Raw genomic sequence first — 21,568 nt, 5'->3', positions numbered from 1 at the left:
ACCATAAGGCACTAACAACTCAATCTTGGTCCAAGGAAAACTTCACCGGTTCCTGGCCTCTAAATTTTAAGTCCCCCTCATCATTAGACTGTTCACCATTGGACTATGGAATATGGTACATTGTAGAGATGCTTACATATTCCTCGATATGAATGTTGATTCCATAGGAGCTTGTATTGAGAAGGAGTGGGCTGGCATGTCTAAAGACTACATCATCAAGGTGCGCAATCCATTTAGGTCTAGAATTGAGGCCATGATGCCCGCAGAGAGAACCCAATAAGTCAGAGCAATGCCAGTTACCCTCATAGTAAATAAATAGAGCAAAGTGTGCCTGTCTCTCTTGGTCTCAATTGAGTGTGTGCTTAAAATGTTAGTGCGCGACTCTAGATGTAAAAAATAACAATGTAGAAATGTGCACGTATAAAAAGAATTTCATAAATCTCAAGGTGTTTCACTAGTTCACTAGTTTCACTAATGGAGGGATAAGATTTATCTTGGAAGAGGATAACACTTTAACTTTTTAGCTATACAAAAGCTAAAATAACTCACAAGAAAGAATAAATAATTGATTTTTTGATTTCTCAAATGAGAAAACCTTTTTCTTAAGAGAAAAAAAAATCATTAAAATAACCCATATATGACTTTTGATGGGGTAAAAAAAATAATTAATTGGTATTTCTTTATACATCTATAATAATTTTATATACGTCAGCAAAAAAAAAAAAAAACTCTTACGCTTCATTTCTAATACTTAAGGTAGGTTTCCACATTTATCATACGTGTACACGTTTGCTAGTATTGAAAGTGAAGCAACTTTTTTATTGTTAAAAAAATGACTAATTACACATTTTGTGTATTTATAAAGCATTGCGTTTTAGTGAAAAGAAAAAAACTGTTGAAACCAAGGATTGGCTTAATTAGCGGTTGTCATACTCTGCAGCAGCAAAATCAACCATCAAAAACAGTTTCCTAAATTTGAACAATACTAAATGAGTGCCTGTAAGAGGCAGTTACCTGACGAACATATCAAAAAAGTCAACAAAATAATTTTGAATGATCAGAAAGTGAAATTGATATACATAGCTGAGACTCTACAGATATCAAAAAACGTGTTGGGATATCGTGGATGAATATTTAGAAATGCATAAGCTGTGTGCAATGTGCGTACCGTAGAAGCTCACAACCGATCAAATAACCACAACGTTTTCAAAATACGAAGTATTTTTATAACAAAATTCAACTGTAATAAATTGATAATTGATAAACACCTTAAATCCTTGTGGGACGCTAAGAATAATTTAGGATCGGCATAGGATTCATTCAAGTCGAACTCCTTGCTAGATATTGTTCTGAATAAAAACCCTCATAGCATAGCTACTTGCTGTGCACATAATATAGCAACATGACAGCTAAGCTGCTTTCCAATCTTCAAACTGTCTTGGAACCCAATTATTTTGGGATTCCTTTTTTTCTTATATACCGTTAGTTGTTAAAATTAGCAACTCTAACATTTATTTCTTATTGTTCTGACACACCCATAGCCATCAATGATGTTTTTATTTACAATTACGATATTAGTTTTTATAGTTTTTAATCTAGTTTACGAGAATTACCGTTTATAGGTTTTGTCTAACTTTTGAGTTAGATAAATATAAATAACACTATCCTACAAAATCGCAGTTTTTTATGCACAAGAACAGCATATGCTCCACTTAGAACAATTCGATCTCCTGATTCCAAACATAATCTTATTTTTTCTCTCATATCCTTATGGCCTTCAGAAAAAGGCCATACATTTTTTGTTATTTTTGGCTATTTTTAAGGTTCAACCTCTTTTAAACCCTCGGGTTTGAAGATACAGATAAACTATATTAATATATTTTAAAGCCGAATGTTAAAAAATTATAAAACCATTTTTAAAATGTATGCATCATATTTTTAGCTAGAATTATCTTTGTTTAAAGTGGAAAATAGGTTCTTTTTATTCAGAGGCTCATAGCTTCAAGATGAACAAATTTAAAATGTTTAAAACTATCTCATTGGATAGCTGAAAGTATAAACTTTGATTTGTAAAAAATAATCTCTCCAATAACGCTCTATATCGTTATCAATTAGAGATAAGGGCAACGACAATATTTTAAGGAAAAAACTAATTTTTGAATTGACCTCATAAGTGCATAGGTATTCGTATGCCCAGCTAGAAAAGATAAAAAAAAAGACAAAGAAGAAGAAATGAGATAGAAACAAAGAGAGTTAAATAGAAAAAGAGAAAAAGAAAATATATATAATAAAATTTGTTATAACATTAAGCCTCATGTCTCAAACTGTATAAATAAATTATTTCAAGCTTCATGGACACAAGATGACTCGTGTGCATACTCATAGTGATTGAGGGATTTCAAAAAATGGACATTCAAGAGAGTGCTCGTAACAATACTCTTTGTTCCTATCTCTTATCTTTTTCTCTCTCTTTGTTTATATCTCTTCTAGCTGGGCATACGAATTTATAAATGTATTTAAATTTTGAAAATATATTTAAAATTTAAAACTTTTCTCTAAGAAATTTTAAAAGTCCATGGCTGGTCTCAGGATTAAAAAAAACCCACATGTATTCACAAAAATTAAATTTTTACTCTTAATTTAGCATAAATTTTTTTCATCCTGATCAATAAAAATTCCCATAATCAGCAAAAATTACTATTTTTTATTTACCTCTCCAACCCAAACCCCTGTATTGGTATGTTGTTTATTTCATTTAACACAAGGAAGTGGTAGTTCTAATACCTCCAAAAAAAATTCTACATTTCTACCCCCTTCCTTGAGCACTAGCCTACACTAATCTTGATATTACATACAACTAAAAACCGTTCACTACAATGTATGGTATCCCATCTTTCCTCCATAATGAGATAGATACGTTCAAATATAAAAATATATGTTTATTCACAGATACATACATTTTCAATGGGTTCTTCATTTATAAATATTCATTCATGCGTATATCTCAAGCAATATTCCAAACACTTTATATTATCTATTCGCGTATATTTCTGCTATTCTATATATGTCTATGAATGTACAAGAATAAGAATAAACACATACTTCTTATTTGGATAATTTATTAAATTTTTTATATGCATCATTAATTTTACTCGCTATTTTTTTACTATTGCTTTAAGAGGAGTAAGTTGGATAAAAGGAAAAAGGCAGAGCAGACCTGTTAAAAGTAATTTCTAGCATCTGTTTATAAAATAGCTTCTTAAAAGAAAATAAGACCCACTCTGTATCGTTTAATATTCCTTTATATTATGAGTGATGTATAAAATTTGACCTGCCGGCGTGTAAAAATAAGAGAAACAGAAAATGAGGTAATCCTGCCAATTTAAAGAATATATGGTAGGCGTGCCACTTAGCTGTTATTAGTGTTTTATATGTCCTTATTTATTCGGTCCAGTGCAGTCTTAGGACCAGTCCTTTCGGTCCATAGGACTGTCTAACATTAATTCCTATTGGTCCTTGGGATCGATACATATGACTGTCACTCCTATGAATTTTTCATAACAATATGGATAGTTTATTAAATTAAATAAGATGTATACAATGATTTTAATACATATTCCACATATCTTTGCAAAAAATATTGTGTTGTTCATTATATATCAATAAAATACGAACATATTATAGTGTTAATTATTGAAAAAATTGATTCTATTATATAAAGGAACAATTTAAAAAAAGAAGGACAAAACATCTCATTGACCTCACGAAGGATCAATTTTTCCTTCTTTAAGGACCGAAAAAGGGTCTTGGATGGGACTGTGGTCTGCGGTCCTAAATAAAGACTGACACAACACTGGCTGTCATGTTCCTTTATTAGACTAGCAACAGAGCAGTTTTGAAAGGTAGAAATAGGACGGATCTTGGATCCGGGTAAAATATAAGTAAATGGGAAGTGATCTGAACTCTGAGGCACAAACTGGCTTGTGTACCCGAGCTTTTAGGGATCATAAATAAGGTCCAAAGTATTTTTCGGATAAAAACAGCTATTAGTAGTACATAATCAAAGCTATTAAAAAAAGATGTGATGTATATCTCATGTTGCAAATCTATTGATCTTGAATAGGGCTTAAAGCCAAATATAGATAAACAGTTGATGGAGTAATTATTTCACACGGCGTCACCTCATGCACAAATCCAAACAAATGACAATTTGTTTGGTTTTCAACTGTCGAAGTTTATTTTGCTTATTTTCTAATCAGTGCTGTTAGCATCGTAGAATATGAATTATTTCTTAGCAAGCTGTGAACCATTATCAACTAGTATTGAATTATAATTTCATTGATGGAGGAATTGGGTAACTATCAACTAATTTTCTACCTTATTTGTGTCTTTTCGAAGGAGAAGTTGCAAGATACACAATATGTCCCCAATGTTATATTAACAAGAATGGTAATAATCACTAACAATAAAGATCTTATAGTAATAACGTTGTGGTATTCTTTGTTTTGGCATCAGCAATCATTAAAAATGTAAGCTTAATCCTGATTCGGTTTTCTTTCGGTCTGAACATTAGGGAAATTGCTAATAAAATACGAGCCATATTTTTTTTTTGATCTGGATCTGAAAGTTGGAGTATCCAAAATTTACTTGAATATTTACGTCTAAAGATTCGAACTGACCCGGATTCGAGAAATTGTCTAATCTATATCTTGCAAGGACATTGGCAAGGATGACTCTGATGTCGATCATCAATTTTACTCTGAGTCCAACAAAGACTTAAAATAATAAACAGTGACAACAATAATTAAATCTGCTGGTATTCTATTAAAAAAAAAAGAAGAAAAAAAAATGAGAGTGAATATGCAAACAGTTTGAAGAATGTTTAGAAGAATAGCAATTTACCTGACATTTTAAATTATTTTATACTCACGGACCAGCTATGAAATGAAGGATATGAATACAAACCCTAATATGTATCATTCAAAGACATAGGGAGAAATTACTTGTATGTCAATCTTCAATTCTACTGTGCGTCCAAAAAGGGCTTATGCTAATAACCAATATCAAAATAATAAGATCCTGACAATTTATAGGACATTAGGGAAGAAAGCATTTTTTAACTCATGACGTTTCATTAAATCAGCTCCGATAAGCTAGAAGATGAAGAAAAAAAACACAATGTCCACTCCGTAAATAGCAAGGACATGGTTGATCCACGATTCTACTCTGAGTCCAACCAGGATCTGTTTGCATTGTCAACTAAAAGAGACGCTCTCGATTTCCATGAGGAGTGTTCATTGAGAAGTACAGAATAAAATTATTTTTTTGCAAAACAAGAGCTTAGTCAATATTCAAATCGATCACACGCTTGTAGAATTTATCTACTATAACATAATATTATAGTTTTACTTGGATGTACCTGCATTATTGATTTTATTTCCAATTATTTTATTAATACGTATCAAGACAAACAACTCGCTAATTTTCTTCCTAATTCCGTTTTTTAATTCGTAGTCAATGGATACTTTCTACCTTTTCCCCCGTTAAAACAGTAATTCTTTTATTATTATTATTATTTTGATTCACATAATTCTGAATTTTGTACCTAAGGCTATGTTTCATTCTGCTCAGACCAGATTCCTGGGCTCTGGAGGCAAGTTTGTTTTTTGGCTAATAATTTTTTTTTTATAAAACAAGATCGATTCCCTGTGTCTCAAAGTTTATTTTAAGGTATAGGTTATATTTTCGAAGGTGCACCAAAAAATTAAGAGCCCAAAAAACGAAAAAGGGAGAACGTACATATATTAAATACAAATTAAAATACTGAATTAGAAAGAGGATTAGCGAGGTTGTCTTAGTCTGCATTGATAAAATAATTCGAAATTATATATATATAATGCAAGTACATCTTAGTATTAAATGATATTATAGTGCTTTCTTGTAGACTGTAATTATAAATTGACATTTTATACATGGATTTGTTTCCCCTCCTTGTAAATTTTCTAACTATTAAAATTTGTCGTATTGATGCTAATTCGTTTTTACTAATTAGCAAAAAATCTTAGTGAAAGATTTATATAGCAAAAGAGATTGAATAATATGTATTTTAATTATTATTTATTATGGAGAGATGACATGAAATAAAATACAATCTTTTTTTTTGTTATTATTTAACCTTTAAAGAGACACTTTTAAAACTTCATGTTATAAAGGGTTTCATTTGATTATAAATGAAATTTTATTTTTTTTATAAGTTATTATAACTTAAGTAATATAATATAATTTATTTTCTAAAATAATGTAGTTGAAAATTACACACTGATAAAAAAGAATAATATAAAAAAAACATATGATAATTCCTCCAAATAGCTGACAAACTGAGTGTACTAAGCCCCCCCCCACCCCTCATCCAAATATTTACTCAATCAATCAAAAAATACTTGCATAAGCACATATAAGAATTGATATTCCTGCTCTATTTAATCTTGGAGCACTCACCCACAAAGTTCCAAAGCATGTCCAGGGCTAGTAGACAGACTATTTTAACGTTAAGAATTCGAATACTGACATTATTCGCATCACGACGAGCTTCAAGAAGATAGTGCACGGGCAATCACAGTAAATGTAGGACAGTACTTTTAGGAGAGCAAAATTCCATTCTGGCCGAGAAAAAAAGTAGCCAACATACTCCCCAGATACATACCCACTTGTCTTTTCATTCTAGCTTCATGTTTAGAGCAGGCCTGCTGCAAAAGGTACTAAATTTTGAGGCTCTCAAGGGTTCTGCTGAAGAGAGTTTGAACTCTATGAGCACCAATGACCTGATTATCACTTGTCAGAGCTTCAGGGAGATCATGAAAGACATCATCAGAGTCTATTGAACCTACATTGAATATCAGAAATGGCAACACATGACCCAACATCGATTCAATGTTATGTTAATGTAGCTCCCTTAATTCTCAAAATAAAACTTAGTAAAATTCCTGAGTCAAAATTTGTTCTTTTAAATTACACACCCGGTATTTCTTAATATCATCGATATATCATAAAAGATTGAGAGCAATCAATATGTCCTTTCAATAAAACAACAATAAAAAAAAACATTAAAAAGTTTTTGTGCCGTATAAAGTGTGTCAAAGGCAGGTTTCATGATTTTTTTGTCATTCTATAACTTTTTTTTTTTGATTGTTGCAATTTTTAGGAATTTTTTTTAGGTTTTAGAATGGGTGTTTATATTTAAAAGCTGCAATGCTTATTTATGCTGGCGAAAGAACACCCTTCCCTTTACTTTATATTAAAAAAAAACTAGCATTATCTGGAGCTATTAAGCGTTGACAAACATACAAATTTTGCTTTAATAATATAGAAGCCAAGTCCTTCACAAATCCTTAGTGTTAATCTCCATTTTTTATGAGCACACTCACACATAGCCACTCACTCAATACTAATTCATTTCCTCCTCAAAAATAAAAAAAGTAACAAGAACACCTTTAGTTTTTTTTTAATTAGCCAGGGAGTGTTTAAGCTCGTTGCTAGACCTCATATAAAGTCACATACAAGTACTTCCTTCTTTTGGTTTAAAAAAAATATAAGTTGAACGAAACGCCTATAGAAAATTTCATTTATACCTATACAGTACTCTCTCTGTTTCATAATATTATATTGATATATAAATCAGGGAACACTATATACTCTGGACCCGGTGACGTGTCATCAAAAAGTTATAAATTATTTTTAACTCGCTAGATGACTCTTAAATTAAATCAATGTTACTTTTTATAAAAATTTTAATAATAATTAGCAATTTTTTTTCAAAAAGCAGATGTTTCATTTAATTCAGTCAAATTGTATCAACTCACTCAATACTCTATTTTTTTTATATCAAGGTCGCATAATAAAAGGCCCAAATTTCATAAATGGAATATCCTTATAGATTGAAGAAAGTAAGAGTTAATGTATTTATAAATATTATAGAGTGAAACATTGCTTTACTAAGAAAAATGATTACATTTTTTGTATGTAGAGAGTTAAAATAGAGTTCTCATAGAAAAAAATTATAAAATTCAACGAATACAACAAAATATTTTAAAATTTGACAAAAAAGTTTCCTTTTTTTATATATTGACTGGTCATATTTTAAGCAACTCTGGTAGTTGACCATCTTACTCAAGTAGAACAAGGTATTTCATACTCACAAGTCATTTGTAGTTATATAGAGTTGTTCTAAATTAGTAAAATATTCAGTTTAATACATTCTTACATTCTCAAACTTGGAAAGGTTTGTGATGAAATTCGTGTGTATTTTGGACATACTAAAAAAAAAAGCAAAAAAAAAACTGAAAATCAGCATCCAAACGAATTTAAAAATGTTTTGAAGAAAAGTAGCTCAGCTGTCATGACGTTTAATTCCATGGGATACAATGAACTAGTTTAATAGAGGGGGCCTATTGAAATAATCAAGGTCATTGGCAAGAATTATTTCCATGTCGATTCTACTTGAGTCCAAGAAGGACGTACAACTATGACTCCGCAACAAATCCCCAAGGTTATTCTTCGTCTTTTTTAATATCACACAAATGTTCAATCAGGTTTTGAATATGATTAAATGGAGTATTAAAATAGATCCACTTTTTAGAAATTTAATAATAATAACAAGAACTAACTGGGGGGGGGGGAAAATTATTCTTCAGATTACATATTCTAAAAAAGTAGGCCAGCTAAGAAAAACACACGATTTACATCACTTGATATCCCTCCAGTACCTCTCTAAGGACTAAGAATGTATATCACAGCCAAAAATAAGCCTCAATCATAGTGTGGTGTATAGTTGCATCAAATGAGAAGAAATCCCCCTTTTCCATATTTCAGATGCTGTAAAAACTAAATAGGCCACATATCTGGACTTTTTAAAAGAAAGGTATTTTCTTCCAAGGGTCCAATAAGATTTTCAAAATATCTCTATTTGCTTCACACAAGCCTGTTCTTACTTCCAAAACTCTCCAAGAATGGTGGCCTCTAATTTAAAACAATTTTACCTGAAATAATTTAGGGTTCCTTCTGTTTGAAGGACAAATATGGACCACTGACAATTTTAGATACTTGGAGTGATATCCCGGAGGACATTGTGCGTTCCAGCTGTGAAAGTGCTGTCAGAGGTTTTGGACTATAGTTAATCCAAATGGTGGATATTTCCTATGAAATTTTAATAGGTTCTAATATTAAAAATTGGCAAAATTATACCTTTTATTGAATAAATATATAATTTAAAATGTTGTTTTTTCCCCTAAATTATGTATTTTACTATTTTAGAACAACCTTGTATGGCTTATGTTAGGAAAAACCTTTAGAAATGCAAATATAATAATGCACATTAGTTTCTAATTAGTAGAGAAGTGAAAATGCGTGAATATGTAAGCATGCAAAGATACAGTTGTACGAGCAAATCCCTCTCAACAGATTAGTGATGAGCATAGGCGGTAAAGTACTTTTTAAAAAAATACAAATAAAAAGTTAAATGACTATATTTGTATTTACATTTCTATGAAGCCATCTCCCCACAGTTTTAAACTGTTTCCCCTGATTATGAATTTTTTTATTTATTTACTTACTTACAAACTTAATTTTAAAAATAAAAGGAAAATATTAACAGAAAACTTATTGTTATTTAAACTATTTAAAGTTTGGACATGCTAAGGTATTTTGGAGAAAACTAATGTTAAGTCACTTGCATTAAATAAGAAATTTCTAACTGACAAAAACAACTGAAGAAAAAATAGTATTGTGACGTTCTATAAGTGATCCCTGTTTGCTCTACTTTGTTTGTATTTATAAATTGTTTTTTAAGAACAGCTGTACTTCCTTTTTCTCTTAAAATAATCACTCACTTTTTTCGACTCTTTTAATAAAATCTACAAATATCTCAACAACTTGAGGATTTGAAGAATTTTCATATTTCTAACCTTGTATACGTATCTGCCATTTTATTATTTACATTAGTGCCTTTTTTTTCTAAATACAATGGTTCTTAAGTACTGTATTATTTTTATTATTGAATCTATGAACCTTGAATTTATTTTCGTGTTGAATGTCAGACAATTTATATATTTTTCTCTATTTCTTCCCTTCTCTTTAAAATAGTGTAATCCCGGAGTTGGCCTCAAATCCTTTTTTGACATGGTTCATATGGAGCCCAGAAAGTTGATCATTTTTGGAGGTGCATGCAGTCCTGTCACAGATCAAATAGCTCAAGCTGCCAGACATTGGAATTTAGTTCAAGTAAGTACATTGATATCTGTTAAACTACGTCAAAATTGTAAAATGCTTAAGTATGTATATGCACCATTTTATATTTGTCTATTAATTTATCTCTGATGTTTAATAATTAGATGTCAAATCAGCATAAAACCTGGACTTAAAAGTCACAGGCTGAGAAAAGAAATTAGGTTATTTTCGTTCAAATTGGATTATCTTAGGAGCTGTCCACACGGAAACGTTTTTATTATAAAAACGCAAAGTATTTTTCCGTTTTGGGCGTGTATCCACACAAAGCCGGCGTTTTATCATATTGAAAACAATATTCTTTGAAAACGGGTTTTAAAGTGGAAAAATCGTAACACGCTGTTATTTTTTGGAATAGTGACGTCAGAAATGGTCAATGACGACATTGTCATACCAACAATCTTATTATAGTTACTAATTAGATAAGAGTGCAGTACTGGATGATTTGTACTCCAACGTAAATCGGAGTAGTTGCTCCACATCGTCATCCGTCAACAAAATAGTCCTAGGATTTTTATATGTCTAGGATATTTTCTTCTTCTGAGTATGATATTTCAATAATACTGAAAATAGATGCATCAAGATTCTTAACTGGCTCGGATTAAGCAAATTTTTTCCCTGTGTTGTTGCAAATTTATTTGAATCCGCATAAAAGAAATGCTCTATCGTTTTGAAAACCTTGCCGTGTGGACAGTCCCTTAAATTACTATTATTATTTTTAAATCCCTATATGCAGCTGAGTGCCCATAAACCTTTTTAAGTCACTGCTTAGTTTGAACGGTATTTCTTCCCATTCAAGAAAAATTGTAAAATTAAAATACGAAATTGATTTTAAAGCATTGTTTTGGAAATACAAAAGTAGCGTCAAACTTAGCAAAAACTAAATTTTGACTGCTGTTTTTTCAAGGTAAGTACTTACTGAAAATGAGGTTCATTAAAAAAATATCAGCGCCTTTGTTGTAGGCCTAGGACTTTTCAGCCTATGTGTTATATTAGAATTAAATAGTTATATTTGGACTTTTTGATAAATATAAATTATCTAATAATGTTCATAATAACTGTTGAAGTCGATTATTATTCTGCCCTATATTGAGATTTTAACATATTTACAGTTGAGCAAATAGTGTGAAAATGCTTTCCATAAATGTATATCACATGTAGGATATTTTACGGATATCAAAAGACCGTATCTATGGTCTCATATATGCTGAAGGCAGTCAATACACAGCATATTCTGATGCTGTGTTAACTGCCTATCCCTACTATTGTAATTAGTGTTCAGTTGAATTTCTAATACAACCTACGTACTTATTTTTGTTACTTCAAGTAAAGCCCCAAGTTTATGATGAGGGATCTCTGACTATGGATATTTAAAAAATAAGATAATTTGTGTACAACTTAAATAGCTAACTAGTAATCAAGATCTGCTGTAGTAGCAACAATACCCCCAAATGAGTGGTAATGTTCTTTACCTTGGTATTTTTTTTAATATTCTTTTCACATGCATACCTACGGTAAACAACAATAAATTTTAACAAACTAAGTACATATTTTTTTTTTACATAATTGTGATTAAATCGACCTTTATATATAGACTAAAAATCATTTTACCACTTAAATGCTTTATGTTGCAAAATGTGTCAAATTGCAACTTTTTTTCGATGGGAAACTAACCTGTTGGTAAGTGTGAGTAGATATTAGTAAGATTTTGTTACAGAAAATACGCATAGTAGGTAATTTTTAATAAATAATTTTCAGAAATTAGTTAAAAAAATTAAAAGTTTTCATTTGTAAAATAGTTTTTTAGCCAAAATAAATAAATAATTAATGCATTGAAGGGTTGAAGATGAAATAAAAAGGCTAAAGTCCTATACTTTAAACATTTTTTACGAATTAGTCTTACAAGAAAAGCCCTAACGTTTTATACTATTATAGTAACTAACTAAAATATTAAAGTCAAAAGGCATATTACCAAATGTGGAAATAGCTGAATTAGTATTTAGATCATTATCTATACTACAACTATGTAAATATTGAATTTTATCATTTCATGTTTTCCAATAGTTAACCTACGCGGATACGCATCCCATGTTCACGGAGAAAGTTTTTCCACATTTCTTTCGCGTTGTTCCGAGTGAGAACGAGTTTAATCCTCCCCGTCTCTCAATTCTACGCTACTATAACTGGACCAGAGTTGGAACACTCTATCAAAACGAAGCCAAATTTGCCTTGGTATAATTTTCCATTAATTATTTTCCATTCTCTTTGTTAATCTGCTATGTTTCTAGGCACATAATAACTTAGTCTCAGAACTAGAAAAAAATAATTTCACCATCGTCGAATCCCAAAGTTTCAATGACGAAATCACAAATCAGTTGGATATTTTACTTAAAAAGGATATACGAATCATTCTTGGAAACTTTGACGAAGTATGGGCAAGGTACGTACCCAAATTTTTCTTTCAAATTTGAGAAAGTAAATTTTTTTAGAGAGCTTGAGTATCATATTTTTAGTGCTTTTACTTTCATGAATATTTTAATTGTATTGTAGAAATATATTAATCAAGTATAAGAGCTGATTTTTTACCCAATGTGAAGCAAAATATATATGCAGTTTACAAAAAAGAAAATTTTATGATCCATTGTCCTCCACCATAGCCTTTAAATTGGGTTTTAGAATGTTTTGCAACAAGAGTTTTCACCCCTTATAAAAAGAAAAGTACATTTTGTATTTAAAAAAACAGCAAAAACTCATTGATTGTGGGGAAATTCTTCAAAATTTGAACTCCCCCAATCACAATAAATAGATACATTGTTTTCACACAAACTTTCCCTTTTCTACATTGACGCAAAACTCAAGAAATCAAACTCGAAAAAACTCTAATCCAATACTAATGTTTGAACATACTTATAAACCTTAATAAATATAATACTTAAAAATATATGAACTACTTTCAAAATGTAAAAATATTTAAATAAATATTTTTAGTTGTTTTTACTTTTTTTTGTATTTAAAGTACTATAATGAAGTATATTTCTCATTATGAAGGTTTAACATAGATAAAGGATAAATATATTTGTATATATTTATATTCTAAGATTATTATCGTATGCTCCATGTAGGATTAACTCCATAAATATGAAAGTTGGATTCGGTTTGGAAATCTTTGACCGATCTAAAAGCGTTATAATTTTTGTTGCTGCAAGTAAAGTTAGTTTTGGATTGATCACGCACAAAAAAAATCAATCTTGATATGAATTCTTAATGACGTCATTTGGCTTTTCAAATCAGCAACATTTTTACAATGACGTCATAGGATAATTTTTGTGATATACCGGGTATTGAATAAAACGTACAACATACCTTTAATTGTATTTATGAGAGGTGTAGATGTATTTAGTATTCCAGTGGGACACATTTATAAAATGCAGATGTTGTTATCTTTTAAAAGAGTTATTGCAAACAAATATTAGGTGTAGATAGCAAGTAATGCTTTTCATTCCTTGACAGTCAAAACTGTGCTTACATAACGGTGGGACTCGACATTTTTTATTGTTTTATCAACATTTTCCACAATCGGCCATCCAGAGCATGATGTATCTTTGATATCCAATTCACTGAAACAAGATCAACGAAACCAAAACTGCACCAGATTGGTTGCTACTTTATCAGGACCATAAACACTATTCACATTTTTAGCCACCTGGTATGAATTTCGTAGAAAATCGTAGAAACCCCGCAAAGCTCTTTGTTGATATCTATCTTTGTTTTGATCTCTAACAATACTGTGTCAATAATCACAAATCTGTCACAAGTGATATTTTTAGTACGAAATTCTATCTTTCTAACGCCATCTATTGTAAGCCAATCGCATACATTTCAATTTTAATTGTTCAACTTTTCATTTAACTAATTGTATTTCAAGAAAGTCCGTATTGTGAAATTTTTATTTTTGAGTTTTACAAGAAATAATTTTTCTTAATAAAACTGTTGGGTAGAGATAAAATCTCCCCGAAATCGTACTTCGAGATCCAGGATGTCAGAGGAGGAATAACAAGAGTGATCATTTATAAATTGTAATGCTCCCACGTTCTAAATTTCCACGTTCTAAGTATTCAAACATGTATTGAGTGGTCAGTCAAGGGACACTGAAAACCCAAAAAAAGGACCGATTCGTGTAGATAATCTCTTAATACAGATTTTTATTTTCAACAGTTTTTTTTTTAAATTTTAAAACTGACAATGGCTATTAGTGGGGTTATATGCTACAAGTTGGTTAACCAGGACTAATTGTATATTTAAGATGTAGTTATATTTAATCTATTATTTTAAATGATATCTTCCCTAATAATGTTTATATTCTGGGCAATCAAAATATTGCTTAAATGATGGTTGGATTCGACGATTTACATTATTATATCCACGTTTTCGACAAATCGCCTTCATGAGCACCGTACGTCTTTCACATCAAAACTACCTGAGCATAATTTATAAAAAAAAATACCTATTCACATTTTCAGCTGCCTGAGCTGTGCTTTCACCTTGCTCGTTGAAAACTGTAAATATAGTGTTCTCCATCTTTGTTAGTACCCCATCTTTGACAACCGCTCATACGAATCTCAGTCCAACTATTACAAAACTGTCTTGAAGATTTTGTAGTACAAGATTTTATCTTTCTAACACTTTCTATTGTAATCCAATTGCATGTATACAACGCAAGATATACATTACCAAAGCCATACATTTGAAACTTAGGGCTTTATATTTAATAAACATTTTATATCTCACTTTTGTACAAAGATATAAAGAAAAAGATTGGAGATTACAACTTTTATTCACACCGGCTATGATACCTCATACGTCGTTCAGCTGTTTTGGATCATCCACTACACCATCCACCTTATTTACAATCTCCTGAAGATAGGTGCGGCCTCAATGATAGTCCTAATGAAGCTAACCAGCGAAACTATCAAACACTCTTTTGAGGTAAACCACCCCATGTCCAATTCATAGCAGAAGTCGCACAGACGGAGTCAGCTGACCGATCGGTAAGGTCAAAGGTAATTAAGAATGCTTTGGTAAAGTCAAAGAGATTTAAAAAGAGGTAATTCTTTACTCAAATGCATCAACAATTCCAATATTTTTTTGCAATTTCGGATCACCCAGAGCCCCGAACTCCACTTTGGTATTATTTAATATAATTTCATCGAAATTACTAAAAACATAACATAAATATTTAATAGTTTCACATAAATTTATTTGCAATTTTAAAAAGCTTACATGTTTGAGATAGGATTAGTCTTTTATTAATATTTTTTATCTTATTTCATTTAGTTTTTTTTTAACATAATATAAATTAATTTTAATGACATTTCAATCATCTTTTTACTGTTGTTTGTAAATTATTTGTTTGCTTTATTGCTATAAGCAAATGCACTTTTTTTCGAAAAAAGTAATTTTAAATTAAAATCTTTATTTATATACGAGTACGATACAACTTTTTTAAATAAATAATGTGGGAAAAAGTTTAAATGTTATAAGTTGTGCATATATATCTCTGTTATAATATTATGGTTATCTGAAGTACTTTTGTTCATAATTTCAAGGACTTATTTTGAACACTTGAAGATTAACGAACACGGAAGGACACTTATAAATTAACTATTGATCATGAAGTAGATCCGTTTAGAACCTTTTACCCTAATAAGATAACAAGGCTTACAAGAATGCATTGATTGGAAACACAAATGTTGATCAACAGCATAAAAGAATATTGACGAAAAAACAGTCAGATAAAGAAAATATCATAAAGTCCCGTAACGACAGCTGACATTCTTGTCTCCAGAACCACCGTCAGTAAGTCCAATACGTTTTGGAAAAAGAAGGACTCTGCCAAAAAAAGCCAAATAGAACCCGGAGGAGTTAAATAAAACATCCCAGAATAATAACCTTAATTCCATAAGGGCCCATGCAGGGGATCTTAGAGGGGAACCCCGACAGTTCAAGGAGCTAGCAAAAAGTGGGGAGAAAGAGCCTTGTGAGGGTGGAGATGCAACTTTTGAGAATATCAATGAAATAAAGTCATCTCCTCAGTTACGATACTCTTTTCAATGAATCTTTTGAGTTCTTTGGAACTCTTTTTTTTGTTACACTTATGGCACCCCAACAACTCTGATGTCGTCCCCTTTGACTACGTCTTTAAGTATCCGCGTCAAGGGGAAGTCCTGTAGTGTACGTCATTGAAACACAAAGGCCCACTTTCATCAAGTATTCGGACGCCATAAATGAGGACTTCATCTGCATTAGGTACTCGGTCTGTTGCCACCTGGAAGCCATATTTGCCGCTAAATGCAGGAACATTAATGAGTCAGAGAGCTTTTGTTGAAATTCTATTGTTAATTAATAAATGATATAGTGTTGAAGTTTAAAATTAAGCGTGTTCAGATTTGAATGAACCATTCTCTAAGTAGGAGTATGTTACATCATAATTATAGTTATTTGAGGCAGAAGCAAAGAAGATAATGCAGTCTGAGTAGAGAGAGGGAGAGATAAAAAGAAGTGATACTAGATGAAATTGAATTAATTAAAAAATTTATTACATATTACCATTAATATTAATATTTTCTCTCCTCCCATAAAATGCAGGTATATTTGTTTTAATTAATATATTTCCTCCCTTATTTCATTGTCTTTCACTCCAGCATTTATGTTTTTATAGGATGATAGATATTTGTGCATTAATGATAGTGAAAATACAAAGAATCATCTTCTTTGTTTTGTTTAATTAACTCTTTGTAAGGCAGAAGGATCCTTTCATCTGTGTATTTTAAAACTTATTTTCTTCTTCTTTATAATTGCACTCCTTTGTATAAGAGAGGCATTCCAACTCAAGATTTATCTTGTGTTGTGGTACACATTATATTTTTTTCAACTTTTCAAGAGTAAAATTAAAAGGAGGTTTTTTGAAAGTAACTTATTTTACAAAATCATCTCAAAAACTTGGCACAACTTGTTTCCTTTATGTGAGTTCTTGGCTCATTGACACAAGACGAGGTCTAAATACCTTGGAGACTTTGACTATGTAACCAGACTAGAGCTTGACCCAGTCCTTCTTCATGGAAGCCTGAAAAGACTGGACACTTTTGAAAGGAGTAGCACACACCCTTTCCTTCAGACGCACCTCGATAGATTAGTAAATGGGGCTGGCGTATTTTAGAGGAAGGTCTCAAAAGTAGGAAAAGTTGTTTCTCTGAAAGGCCTAGGTCTTAACAGGCCTATCACATGGAGTTCCATCTTTAGTGAAAGCAAAGTTGATTCTGAACTTTTCTAAGGTATCAATTACTTATCCAATAGTTAGATGTAAGTATCTGAATTGAGCCGTCCCTTCCTTTCCACCAAATGAGAGGTCAGACTTCACTTGTGCTAGCGGCTTGATTTTTGTTCTGATGACATGTCTCACTGATTGTCTGGATCTTCAGATGGGATATAGAGCTGGTCTGCCTATTCACAGTGTCATCAACAGTGAAAATTTATGGTCAGAAAAGAAATAAAAAATTTCTCAAATTTTTGTTGGCCTTCAGAAAATTTAGAATTTTCTTTGCTCATTCCAACCGTCTCAGCTTCCTCAGTTCAAAGATAAGATGTATCATTGTCCTCCTCTGTGATTTTGCAACAATATCATTCCAGATTGAAACTAATAAAAAGTGTACCACTAGATGAGATCCACCCTGTATTTAATACGTTCCAGAGCAATGAGTTCTTACTTGTGATCACCAATGCATCATTTAGGACTCTTAGCAGTTACTAAGGCTATCAATAAATATATTGACTAAAAAAATATATAAAATGTTTTTATAAATATGCAGCTGCTTCAAATTTTTGCCCAACAACTTCTCGGGGATATTAATGGACTAAAATCCTAGTCCAGGGGAAAAGTTGAAAGTCAATGATTGCAACTGTTTCTGAATAAGGAAATACATTCGCTAACTTAAGAGAATAATAGTAGCTGGAGAAGGACATTGATTATTTCTTATTTCTTGTACAATTAACACTTAAATGATATTGTAAGTAGATGGATAGTCTCATTATCTAAAGTCGGAAGTTGTGAGTTCTCATATAGAGTATCAGACGAGGGGTGGGCAAAGGGGCACAGAGTTGATTTCGATTTTCCAACAGTTGTGGACAATTGGCTAATTACCATAAAATTAAGTAAATGCAAGTATTTTTCCTTTCTCTTTTTTGCGTTTAAACTTCGAGAAATGAAATAAAAAAACAATATGTTGCTTTAAACTTAAAGGTGTTCAAATATAGAAACTTAAAAAAAAATTGTTGATCCACATGCCACCTGTGATCTATAGTTTGCCACTTCTGAACTGGAATTTTCCAATTAATGGTTAATGTTAGGAAATTATCAAATGTCATCTTTACTGTTCAAATGTTTTATTTTTACATCCAATCCAGAGCGTCCGGTGACTTTTTATAAATTCATGATGTTTCCAGTTTTTGTTGTTAAGTTGATATTTATCCGACTTAATATAGAACTCATATTAAAAATAAAGAGAACCAAAATTCAGACACTTTCTCCATATTGAATTTATCCGTGTTAAGCTTTGAGAGCTTGTTTGGAATGTTTTTATTTCCCCAGTATACTTGATATAACAACAAAATCCGTCACTTTCATGATTACTAATTGTGCAATATTATTTTGTTGTAAAATAAGCATATAAAGATTTCATTTAGTAGCCAACACACCGCCATGGAGTCAGTGACAGAAGATTTCAAGCCTATTATATTTAAAAAGCAGAACACAGGTGCGCTGTTGTGATGATTTTGGTGAACAGTGTTCTAAATATTAGCAATGGTGAAGTCTCAAAGATAACATGGATAGACAAAAGAAGGCTTTTGTAGTGGAGAAAAACTCCAAAAATAATTATGATTGGCTCCAGGAGCACTACAACGGCTGGGTATCCAAGGATATTCGACCTCCTAGCTCAACCGATCTGAATCTGATGGACTACGTTGTCTAAAACTACCTCGTGTGAAAGATCAATAGAGTCCCTCACATCTCCAAAAATGTCTGATCGACTCCATTGTCCTGGAATACAAGATTTTAGATTGGGCACTAGTTTCCAAGCCCTGAACAAGATTCAGTAGCCAATTCGCCACCATTTTTGATGCTAACGGAGGATACATTGATTGAGATATATTTTCAGTTTTTATGTTCTGTTCTTCAGTTTTGGTTTTTAAATAAATCTTTGATGATGATCATTTTATGTTAATTTAAAGTAGATGAATCAATAGTGCTGGATTTTGCAGCAATTAATTGTCAGAGTGGAGGAGATAGAAAATAAAGAATGGAACTGCAGAATCACAAAGGGTGATTGGTTAGTGTCAACAGCCTCAAGTAATCCCGAAAAATTCAAAATAGAAGGCTTGATATCAAGAATACAGTTATTCATGTACACAGCAAGGATAATAATAAAAAGGCTATGTCTCAAGAGATGGAAAATCATTAGTAGGAAAAAAACTAGGGAAATAACCTTGTTTTGATTTAAACGACTATATAGAGGAATAGTTTTTGTAACAAAAGGAAGACACAATTTTCAAAATATATTTGTTCCTACAGTTGACTTTAATAAGAGCAAAAAGTTGCAGAAGACTACATGGATCGAATAAATGCAAATTGAGGATATATTATACCAGCAAAGACGTTGATAACACTAATTACAGTAAAGAGCTTATAATTTGCTTTCCAGAAGTATGATAATTTTAATAGAGTTGGGAAAAACTAAGTGATGATAGTTATTACTAATTTCAATGTTTCACACTATAGTATACTGTACTAAATTTCGTTATGTAAATTAAATATCTTTGTCAGAATAAAAAAAACCTTCCAAAATGACAATTTAAAGTAGTTAGATTCGTTTTTTATATCATGTATAGTCTTGATTTGGAATCAAATGACTAACATATGCTCTTGTCTATGAATAACGATTTTGCAAGAACAAATTAAACTTAAAAGAAGAATTTGAAAATCGACTATTCAAGTTTTTGGATAGAATTTTTCGTAAAATGATAAAAAAGAATTTTTTTTAAACAATTTACCAAACAAAGCGGTGTACATACATACTTGGCATAAATCTGATAATTATATCGATATTATATATTGGTGGGGATCAATGGAACCATCCGTCTAAAAATAGTTCTATTGAAGAAAAGGGAATCTTATTATCATTTTGAAGCTTTCATTAATGAGTATTTTTCCAAAAGTGGTACTCATTAAGCTGATTAATGAGTAGGATCTAATAGAAAATAAGTTGGCTTATAAAAGAAAATTTAAAAACATGATAATCTAACATTATTTTTTATTTATTATATCCATTATCATGTATTTGACTAAATTATAAAAAAATTTAATAAACGTATTAGAAAACAGACTTTAAATGGAACAGGTAAAATGAAATTAAGGAAATCGTCCAGAAACAGACAACAAATTAAATTGTATCTGCCAAACTTATTTATAAATATAACAATAAAAAACACTAAAACAATAAAAGTTTGAAAAATATCAGGCTTAAAAACTCAAAATTCCCAGATTTTAAACTTCTTTGAGTAGCTGGATACTTTTATAAACATGATTGTTGAATCATTGGTGAAGGAAAGTATCTCTGGATCAAGAGGTGTAAGCGATTTATATATTCATAATCAAATCGAATATAAAAATAATCGTTGCAATATTGCTTAAAGAATAGAAGCCATTTCTAGTAGGTAACTTTTTATATATTTCCTTGTGATATGGAAGCAACGACTTGTATAATTATTCTTTAATATTTATTAAACAAATTTAATTGGACTTCTTCAATTTTCCTATTTTTGTTCTCTCCTTTGAAAATTGGTGGTGAAATTCGATTTTGTCTTTTCTAACAGTAATTGAGGTTTGTTTATACTTCTATTTCGGTATGCTAAAAAAAAAAAGAAACCGAAAATGAATGTTGTCCTCTCACAATTAAATGAATGTTTAGGAAAAGAGAAGCTTAGCTGTCATGATGTTCCATTGAATTAGAGAAATAGAAAATAAACAAAAATATACTCCGTATTAAGCATGACTTACAGCAATTTCAATCCTCAATTCTACTTTGAGCCCAAGAAGAACTTACATTTATAACTCCAGAATAAATCGTCAGAGTTACTCTTTGTCCTTTATATACTAGGGATTATTTTATATTTATAGAATTCTCCCTTTAAGAATAAAAACATAATGATATAAGCTTTGAAAAATAAAAAACACAAT

General features: G+C 30.8%; 1 protein-coding gene across 1 annotated transcript in view; it reads left to right on the top strand.

The window, feature by feature from the left end:
* GABA-B-R2 (gamma-aminobutyric acid type B receptor subunit 2) overlaps positions 1–21,568 on the top strand; it is a 335,226-nt gene that overhangs the window by 80,230 nt on the left and 233,428 nt on the right. Inside the window, exons 2-4 of the mRNA XM_071890371.1 lie at positions 10,138–10,275; positions 12,343–12,510; positions 12,567–12,718. Of these exons, the coding sequence (XP_071746472.1) occupies positions 10,138–10,275; positions 12,343–12,510; positions 12,567–12,718 (458 nt within the window). The remainder of the gene's footprint in view (positions 1–10,137; positions 10,276–12,342; positions 12,511–12,566; positions 12,719–21,568) is intronic.

This window comes from Lepeophtheirus salmonis, chromosome 8 (genome assembly GCF_016086655.4).
Source record: "Lepeophtheirus salmonis chromosome 8, UVic_Lsal_1.4, whole genome shotgun sequence".
Taxonomy (NCBI): Eukaryota; Metazoa; Arthropoda; class Copepoda; order Siphonostomatoida; family Caligidae; genus Lepeophtheirus; species Lepeophtheirus salmonis.
Note: the sequence above shows the minus strand (reverse complement) of the source record. Positions and strands in the feature narration are given on the sequence as shown.